Source organism: Brachycentrus maculatus, unplaced genomic scaffold (genome assembly GCF_059751285.1).
Source record: "Brachycentrus maculatus isolate JH-2025_06_01 unplaced genomic scaffold, ASM5975128v1 h1tg000040l, whole genome shotgun sequence".
NCBI lineage: Eukaryota > Metazoa > Arthropoda > Insecta > Trichoptera > Brachycentridae > Brachycentrus > Brachycentrus maculatus.
Window position 1 is genome coordinate 469443 of NW_028280794.1, and position 9489 is coordinate 478931.

Consider the following 9489-nt stretch of genomic DNA (forward strand, 5'->3'; position numbering starts at 1 on the left):
TTCCACAAAAATACCTTTAATGATGAAACGTAATTTAATTTACCCAAACAACTGCTGCTTTTTAGTTAAATGTTCAATTCACTAAATACATAATTGATTGATTTTGTTCAGTAAATTAATTTTACATTGTTATACCATCGGAGAATTTTATTGTAATTAATTCTCCCTTGAAAGTGAATAATGATGACAGTTGAAATATTCATTTAATAATAATGATAATAAAAGCACTTTATTTTAACTGCTTTGTTAAGGTATAGTGACCCCTTGAGTGTGCATAATATCGTTATGGGAGTAAACTAAACCCATTAGGGTCCATTATGGCAAAGCGAGTGGATTTTTAATAGATATGTTTACCTTTCGAATGTCAAAATAACGAAAGTACACTTTGAAAATGTATTTTGTGAGAAATATTTTTGTATTATTTGAGCTTACATTTTTACCTTTTCCATTAAGCTTTTCATGTGTTGTATGGACAAAAAAACATTCAATTTGTATAACGCCGCAAAAATGGTAATGAAATTCAATATTTGAAATAAACAACGTAGCAATATTATGGGAATGAAAGCGTAATAAAAGAGTACTTTTTTATATGTTCATTTAGTATGATTTAAAATTAAATCCTTGGAAAATGTAAACCAATCGTATTGTGATTATAATAAAAACACAAATTTATCATTTACTACGCATGCGGAAATATAAACCAGACGAAATAATATTTACATTGCAAAAAGAGATTATAATAAGCTGTTGTTCAATTCAGTATCCGCAGTCAGTATTAAAAATTGAATGCATAAAATGATACAACAATGATGTTAAATTAATATTGTGTATTTTGGTCGCAAATTGTAGTAAAACAGAGTTTTTCAGATATTATGTAATATGAAAGTAAATTTCTTTACTAAATCATTTAATTGAATAAATACATAATTATTCAATAAACTGCATATTCTATTTGTTTGGTGAACGTTTTTTTGTATAATATATTAAAAGCATGGTTAATTCCAATGGAATGGTGATACAGCACTATCCTTTTCGTTAAATGATTTACATCTTTGGTAAAAAAGCAAAACTCGAGCTTTTATAAAAAAGTGTTAAAACAATCATAATTGTAATTCATTAATTTAAATAAAAACTGAGTTAAACTCTCAAATTACATAGTATATTCCGTTTTTGATGAAAGTTGGCAGAATAAATATTAATATTGGAAGACTTCTCGATTGATTGGCAATATAACTTTCAACAATATTTACTCCTGGCTGAAAAATTAAATGAATGTTGAAAAGTGTTATTAAAAATAAAATGTTTTCATTATTAATAATAAAAATTCAATTTTATTTAACATACAACACCAATTCATGATTTTTAAATAAAGGATACAAAGCTTTGCACCGGTCTTGTTCTATTATTTGGAGAGCTTTCCTCTTGTAATTATTCCCTTGTGTTCTGAACAGCGCTGGAAAGCCTCCCGGAAACGTTTCCTATGTAATATCACCTGAGCTTTCACCCTGAAACTCGGTCAGAATTTCAGTTTTGCCGTTCGGGCAAAACTTCAGATTTATCGAATGTGAAAAATGTCAAGTTTTTGAAGTCGTAATTCCATCAGACTGGGTCGTAATGTTAAAAGGCTTTTAGTTAGAAGGAAAAAAATTGGTGAAAAAAATAATATAGTTAACTTAATATATTCGTATCACGTTGTTGATAAAAAAAAAACTTTCTTGGTGGGTTCATTCTCTATTTTCAATACAACCAAAGGATTTTCACACAAATATCGAATTACATAAATTTTTTGTCACATTATTCTTCTTTTCGAATGTATTTCATAAAAGTAATATTGGGAATGTTATATGTATTATTAATTAAACCAATTACGAAAAATATTATTTAAAAATATTTTTAAGCGTACTAGCTAATGTATATTTAGCACATTAAAAGCAGTGGTATGGTAATATAACACCCCTTTTATCATTTTTCGTTATTTTCATATAGTACCACTTAAAATAAGTAGTATTTTAAGTGGTATTACACAACGTTAGCGATGAATGAAAAGGTAGTGTTATATTGACTGACATGTGTTTAATATAATAATTATGACGCTACCGTCTATAGTATTAATGTATTATATAACTAACAAACATTTTAATTTACTATCACGGTGCTTCCCCATAAGAGTAGGCAGATAGTATAGAATGCCGCACTACTCTGTCTTTATAAACATTCTTCGGTTATTCCACATTCATGGATCTCTTCATATACATACCAGGCGATTATTTTGACTTCTAACCTGACCACATGCAAGTATTTGAAATACTTGATTATACCAAGTTATTCTCGGTCATAAATATAACTATTTCTATGAATTTTCGAGAAATAATCTTCTGACATCCTATGAACAGTTATTAAGCTTTCAGAAAAAAAATTAAATCTTTGATGCATAAAATAAAGTATAAATCTTGGGAAAACATTAAATTTTACCATTTACTCATCACTTTGTTGTGGCTGAAAGTTTCACCATTACTGAAGATATTGAATAAAAATAATGTAATGATAAATAAAATTTGTATTTCAAAAGCATAACCAGTTGAATTTTTACAATTATTTATTATTTTTTAATTTCTTTATTTTTCATTCAAACTAAATACATTTAAGAAAATACAAAAATCAAATATTTTTTTTTAACAAATAAAATCAACAACACAAATAATATAAGAGTTTCTGATTAGTAAAAAGCTTCTTTACATCTTACCAATAGATGTCTCTAGTGAAGTTCTAGTGATTCAAGAACAAGGTTTCTAAATTGGTTCATATATATAGAACTTCCAAGAATTTGAGTAGTGTGGTTGTCAATAATGGGTAGAATTGGTGAATGTTACACGTGTGTAAAGTGATCACTTAAACCAGCCTATGACGGTCGTCAGCCCCGTAAATGCCCAGACTTCCATATTCTTCTTCATCTTTGATGAGATGTCAATAAACAAATATAAAAAAAAAATAATAATAATACAAATAATACAAATAATGAATATATGCCCCAAGGGATTGTTATCAATATTTATTACAGATATCATAGAGACAAACAAGAATTTGGAAGTCATTACGTATTAATTAGGTATTAATATGTCCTATTTGACCTAATTATAAGATTATCGGCTACTAAAAGCTAATAAATTATCTATTTGTAATCATTAATTAAAATATTATAATTAATCATAACTTTCACCATTCTTTTCATGTTTTTGAATATTCTTATGACATAAAGTCGCAAAAAAAGACTTGAACTACAAACAAAACTGGGAGATGGGTTCCATTATTTTTAACTTCAAATCAATATGATAGAATGTACCAAAGATCGCATAAAAAAGATTGTAAAAAATAATAAAAATAAAAACACAATGTATGTGGTCATGTAAAAAGTATCTGCGGTTTTTTGCCACTAGATGATGTTAACGCCCATATATCAAGCAAAACTTACCTGATTGTTTCAAATGAACATGTGCTTAAAAGGAGACATGGTAGTCTTAGTAGCAAATTGTTTTCCAATTCATTCCTTTTGTAAAAAGTTATATTGATTTGAAAATTAATCAAATATCTGAAGAATGCGCTTAGTGATCCTTTTTTACTATTAAAAGGTAAAAACGTTGAAAAAATTGCCGAAAATTTTATGAAGTGTACGGTGAGAATGCTTTGAGTAAATGAAGGACCCAGGAGTTGTTTGCTTTTACAAACTTCGGGTACAGTTAATGTCTCATTCTCTAGTTTATTCAGTATATGTCGATAAGTGTTCTTATTATAATATGTTTTAAAGTGGAAATGATGCCACGATCTAGTGGCTGAATTAAGCATATCGTGTTGGGTAGAAGAAACACTATTTTCACATTAAATTTTTTATGCGAATTTGCATAATAACAGACTTGGACTACTCACAAAAATAGGGGATTGGTTCCTTTACATTTGAAAATCGCATAACTTCCAAATCGCATAAAAAAGATGAGCAAAAAAAACAGACCCAAGTGTATATATACATACAAATATTTATGTTCGCCACCGTACCACGCTCGGATACCGTACTGGAGGTCCCGGGATTGATTCCCAGGGGGCGTCAAATTCCATATTAACTCCATACTACCCTTGACTGATACCTGAAGTTCTAATCACCTTTCCTTCATGCGTTAATGATCAAGATAACACTGCGTTTATGTAATACAGTGCCCTATGAACCATTGGGTGCGGATAAGGGTTAGAAGAAGATATGTTTAGACACAAATTACTTTAATATATTTTAGTTTCCATTTTGATTAACTGACTTCTTCAAATAAAGCAAAATTATTCGATATTTTATACCATTATTTTCGTATACTAAAACATACTTGGAACATAATTACCAACTTAGTTCATCGTCAAATAACGTTAAAAATAAAGTTTTTATATTATTTTACATAATTATAAAAAATTCAGTGTAATTTTAAATATGATAAACATTAAAAAAACTTGCTTAGTAACATTTACTGAGCGAATATATGACTTATTTATTTCAGAAACATAGAATACTAAGTTTAAACGCTAAGTTTTTTTGTACTTAACAATTATGATACGTTAGTTTATTTCACACTAATGACAAAAAATATGTGAAAAAATCTAGTTTTTCCCACATTATTTTTTTCCTTTGCGATGTGAAACCTCCATAATTGGATTATACATAGGTCCAGAAGGGTTTCGTCCAAGATACTATAGGCTCTACTGATGATTTGTAAATTGTTCTTCTCTTTACACAGTGGCGATTTTTTTCTAATATCCTAAAAGGCAGAGAGAATAGAACATCTCACCGCTGTCTTTGAAAAAAAATTACCTTTTCTACATTTATGCATCTTCTCATCACGCTCGCCGACTATTCCGACTCCCGACCAGATTTTTTTTTTAATTTTTCACTTGTACCATATAATAAAAGTAAAACTTTAATGTAAATGTGTGACTGAATTTTTGAACATGTGGTTTACAAATAATAATTGTAACTTACCATATAAAACTGTTTTTGTGTATTTTTTACGATGACTTTTTATGATTTTTACGGAGACGTTTGGTATATTTTAGTGCGATAATTGAAAAAAATGTATTTGAAAAACAAAAAGGATATATTTCTTTACATATACTTTAAAAATACATTTAAAAATCCAAAATTTCATTAATGACATCAATAAATGTATATCTTTTAATCATCTTCCTACCTCAAAGGAGACTATGTACCGTTTATTTATTTATTTCATATTGTGGCAAAAAAACGTTTTAAATTATTAAAATATGTGGAATATTACATTATATCCATCCCAGTTTGCCCATACAAGGGACGAAAAAATTCACCTGCCTCCGATCATAAATTTCATAAACCCATCTATAAAGAAAGTTGCCGACAGGCAAAATCAGAGGGGTATTTCATAACGGATATTGGAAATCTTCCCGAGATTCGTAACATTTCCCGTAACATCCCGAACCTGGGCTCCATTTATCTTAATATGTGGTCCCATTCTATCATCCCCAGAACCTCCTACTTAGGAATATACTCGTATGCCGATAGAATATAAACTGTTCATAAAATCACTGTTTCCGGATTGGTTTTAATTTACAAACTATGAAGAAAGGCCCGTTAAATATCACTACATTCTAATTTATGTTTATAAATAATCAAGATTCAATCATTTAAGTATATAAATATAATTTCATCCTTGAATTTTTTTTGCTGATCTTTGTGGCACATTTTATAAGCTTTACGAAAAAAAAACTCAAACTTTTTTTCAAAAACTTTTATTTTTGTAATTTTTTCCCCAACCAGTTTCGATTAGCACCTGGTCATCTCCAGAGATGGATATTTACTTCGTGTAAGTAAATGTATGTAAGTATAAATATATAAATAAATATATATATATATATATATATATATATATATATATATATATATATATATATATATATATATATATATATATATATATATATATATATATATATATATATATATATATATATATATATATATATATATATATATATATATATATATATATATATATATATATATATATATATATATATATCCAAACCTGAAGATGATAAGGTGCCTGTCGAAACCGCTAGGAAAAAGTACCAAAAGTGAAAGTGAATATGAAAATATATCATTTTAATAAACGTTCGTTTAAAAGATCTCATTTTGACTGCATTCTACTAGACAAATTTCACCCTTCTTTTGCCAACTCCATGCTTAATTGTAATATATTACGGTTGGTAACGGGACCCTGTTGTGAACTATCAGTTGAGCTTTAATTTTCAAACGCCTGAAGCCTGAAGCGCAGGACTGATCACCATTCTTTTTACGATTAAGATAACACTGTGTCTATACGATGCATAAACTAATTTGCCATTGGGTATAGAAAAAAGTAAAAAATAGGAGAACAAGTACAAACCGTATAAAGATGCCTACGTATTGGAACATTTTTTAAATAAAAAAAGAGAGAGATAAAAGAAGTACCCAATTAAAATCGTTTTTATTTTATTTTTGAAGTAAAAACATATTGTTTGTTTTATTAAAGGTAAAAAAAGATTAAAAAAAAATTATTCTTTGATCGATAGCATTTTATAGTTTTCATGGATGAAATTTCAGCTGGTTATAAATATGATATTGATATTTGAAAAATCTATAAAATACGGCGCTGTCTTGTAAAATTACTCTTATAACGGGATGGTTAGTGCTAATAAACTCGATAACTCGATGGGATGTATTAATTAAGTTTTTAATATTGCGCTTGAAAGCACGTCTATCAAAAAGGACAATCGACATAAAATATAATTATAAAAATATATATCATGTAATAAAAACAACAAATCAAATTAACAGAGTATATGAAATTACCATAAATGTGAATTGACAAATATAGCCTACATTAAAGATTTAGGTAACAAATAGACAACAACTTGAAAAAGGATTTGAAAACTGAAAAATACTACAAAAAAAACTTGCACCTTGAAAACCATATGTAACATCACACAAAGAAAAAAAATAATAACAAAATACTTCGCTTTTTGTCTAAAGTATGGAATTATTCTACAGTATGGAATTATTGGTTGGGGTGATATGAGTAATGCGTTATTCAATAGTGTCATTGTTGCCCTTAAATCAATAATGAAAATAAAGCCTAATGTTCCGAAACAGACTCCAAAGAGGAAATATTCAATAAATAACAACTATGACATTCAAACAACTATTGGCTGAAATAATCCTTACAAATGCATTTTAGAATACGATATTCGCCTTTGTTTAGGATATCTCGACATAGGTGAAGAAGAATATGGGAGTCTGGGTATTGACGGGGCTCAAGACCTCTCATAGGCTGGTTTAATTGATCACTTTATACACGTGTAGCATTTACCATTCTACTCATGATTGACAATCATACCACGCAAATTTCAGAAGTTTTATACATACATGTATTCTTCCGTCGACACCTTCGTTTATATTTAAAAAAATATTTATGAAAGAAGAAATGCGGAAAAGTATTTAGACTCACTCAAAATGTTGTAAATGAACATCAAGTATAGTTTAATAAATATTTTTTTCGAATTCTCTAAGCATTTAATAGATAATGATCACAAATTCAACAACAAATCGTAGAGATACTAAAAATAATTAAAACGATAAGTAAAACACTGCAACATTTTGAAACAATATAAATTCATAAGAGTTAAATGATAGTAAACCCATTATTAACAAAATGACAATAATTAAAGCATCCTCCCTATTGTCTATGTTTTCACTGAAAAGAAAAAGAAAAAATAAGTATAAGAAACAGCTTTTATGTATTAATTTTAAATCAAACACAGATTTTTTGAGTCTACTAAGCTGTATTTTATTAACAAAAAACACATAAAAAATTATATTGTGACAATTGTTTCGCCTTGTTAGGGCATTATCAAACGAATGTGAAGATCAAATGGACTACGGTCCTTATGTAGCTATACAATTCTAGGCGAAACAATTGTCACAATATATTTTTTTTGTGTTTTTTGTTAATAAAATACAACTTAGTAGACTCAAAAAATCTGTGTTTGATTTAAAATTAATACATAAATTAAAATGGAGTTCTACAAATTAAATGCCAAGTCAATAAATAAAAAAGAAACAGCTCCTACTCCCCTCTTCTATCCTCAACGTCCCAAGGCCCGACTCTAAAATTTAGAATTTACTTCACATACGGTGTTCGAAAATCATGGGCAATGCATCAAAATACGTGTCACAAGAGATTTTAAGAAAAAGTGGTATTTACCAAGTAATAATTTAAAATAAAAAAATATATGTTGTGAACTAATGTATCGTTTCATTTCAGTTCAATATCAGACGACGAGTCGAACGGCAAAGACGCCGATGACTTTCAGCGTCCCTCGCCGCGCGACCTCACCGTCCTGGCGTGCGTGCAGATCGTGCTGACGTGCACGACGCTGGCGTGCCAGGCCGCCCTGCTGAACATCGACTGGAGGGCGGCAACCGCCTGACATACGGCTGAGAACCCCGGGACCTCAGGCCAGCCGGAGTCCCGCTCGATCCCAGGAGTGCATAACTTGGAGACGGACAGACCGAGTAGGGTGGCGTGGGTCGTATAGTCCAAAGGAAAGGGGTACTGGAAAATCGACTAGACGAATTCCGGAACGAAGATTTATATATACATATAAATATATATAATAGATCCTGGAAGCAGGGTTGACATCTTTAAGCAGAACAGAAGCATTTCAATGTTTTAAGTACTTTCTTAAATCAAGTGAATTGTTTTATCATTTACGCTGTTCAATTAGACAAGTGAACCTATTTTTCAAAAATAATTCAAAGCGCTACGATAGCGTATTTTGTGTACGTTAAATAAGTGTTTTTATTTCAATCAACTTGTGAAATGGAAATGACTAGGAGGCTAAATAAATATATGAATATCATTTATAAAAAATAAAAACTAATAATCAAATTAAATATAGAAATTCCAACTACAGGTTTTTACTTAAAAAATATGTAAAAATGTCACGTACATAAGTATATATTACTATATAATATTATAAAATAAAAAATAAATACAACTGATTTTTTCACTATAATATTTATTCAATATTACCCTGGACTGGTACCTGAAGCGGAGGGCTGATCACCTTTTCTTCATATGTTAACGATCAAAATAACACTGCGTTAAATTGATGCAGCGTCCTATGCACAATCGGATGCAGATGAGGGTTTAAAGAAGAAATAAAGTAATCTAGAAACTCAAACTATTTTACTAATTATGGTTTGAATGTCATACATCTATGATATCAAATAATTTCATAGGACAAAATTGTATAAATATTTAAAATTACCATCCCTATTTCACCTTCATTGTAATTTATTAAAATTATGAAGTAACCCAGATATAAAGTCTGAATAAATAATCCTATAGAGACGTTTTTAAAACAGTAATAATTTGATTACAT

The 9489-nt window shown here is 28.9% G+C and overlaps 1 protein-coding gene across 1 annotated transcript in view; it reads left to right on the plus strand.

Moving 5' to 3' along the window:
- LOC148312430 (uncharacterized) overlaps nt 1-8742 on the plus strand; it is a 66877-nt gene extending 58135 nt beyond the window's left edge. Inside the window, exon 5 of the mRNA XM_088277259.1 lies at nt 8367-8742. Within this exon, the coding sequence (XP_088133385.1) occupies nt 8367-8532 (166 nt within the window). The 3' untranslated portion in view covers nt 8533-8742. The remainder of the gene's footprint in view (nt 1-8366) is intronic.
- Nucleotides 8743-9489: the final 747 nt, after the last annotated feature.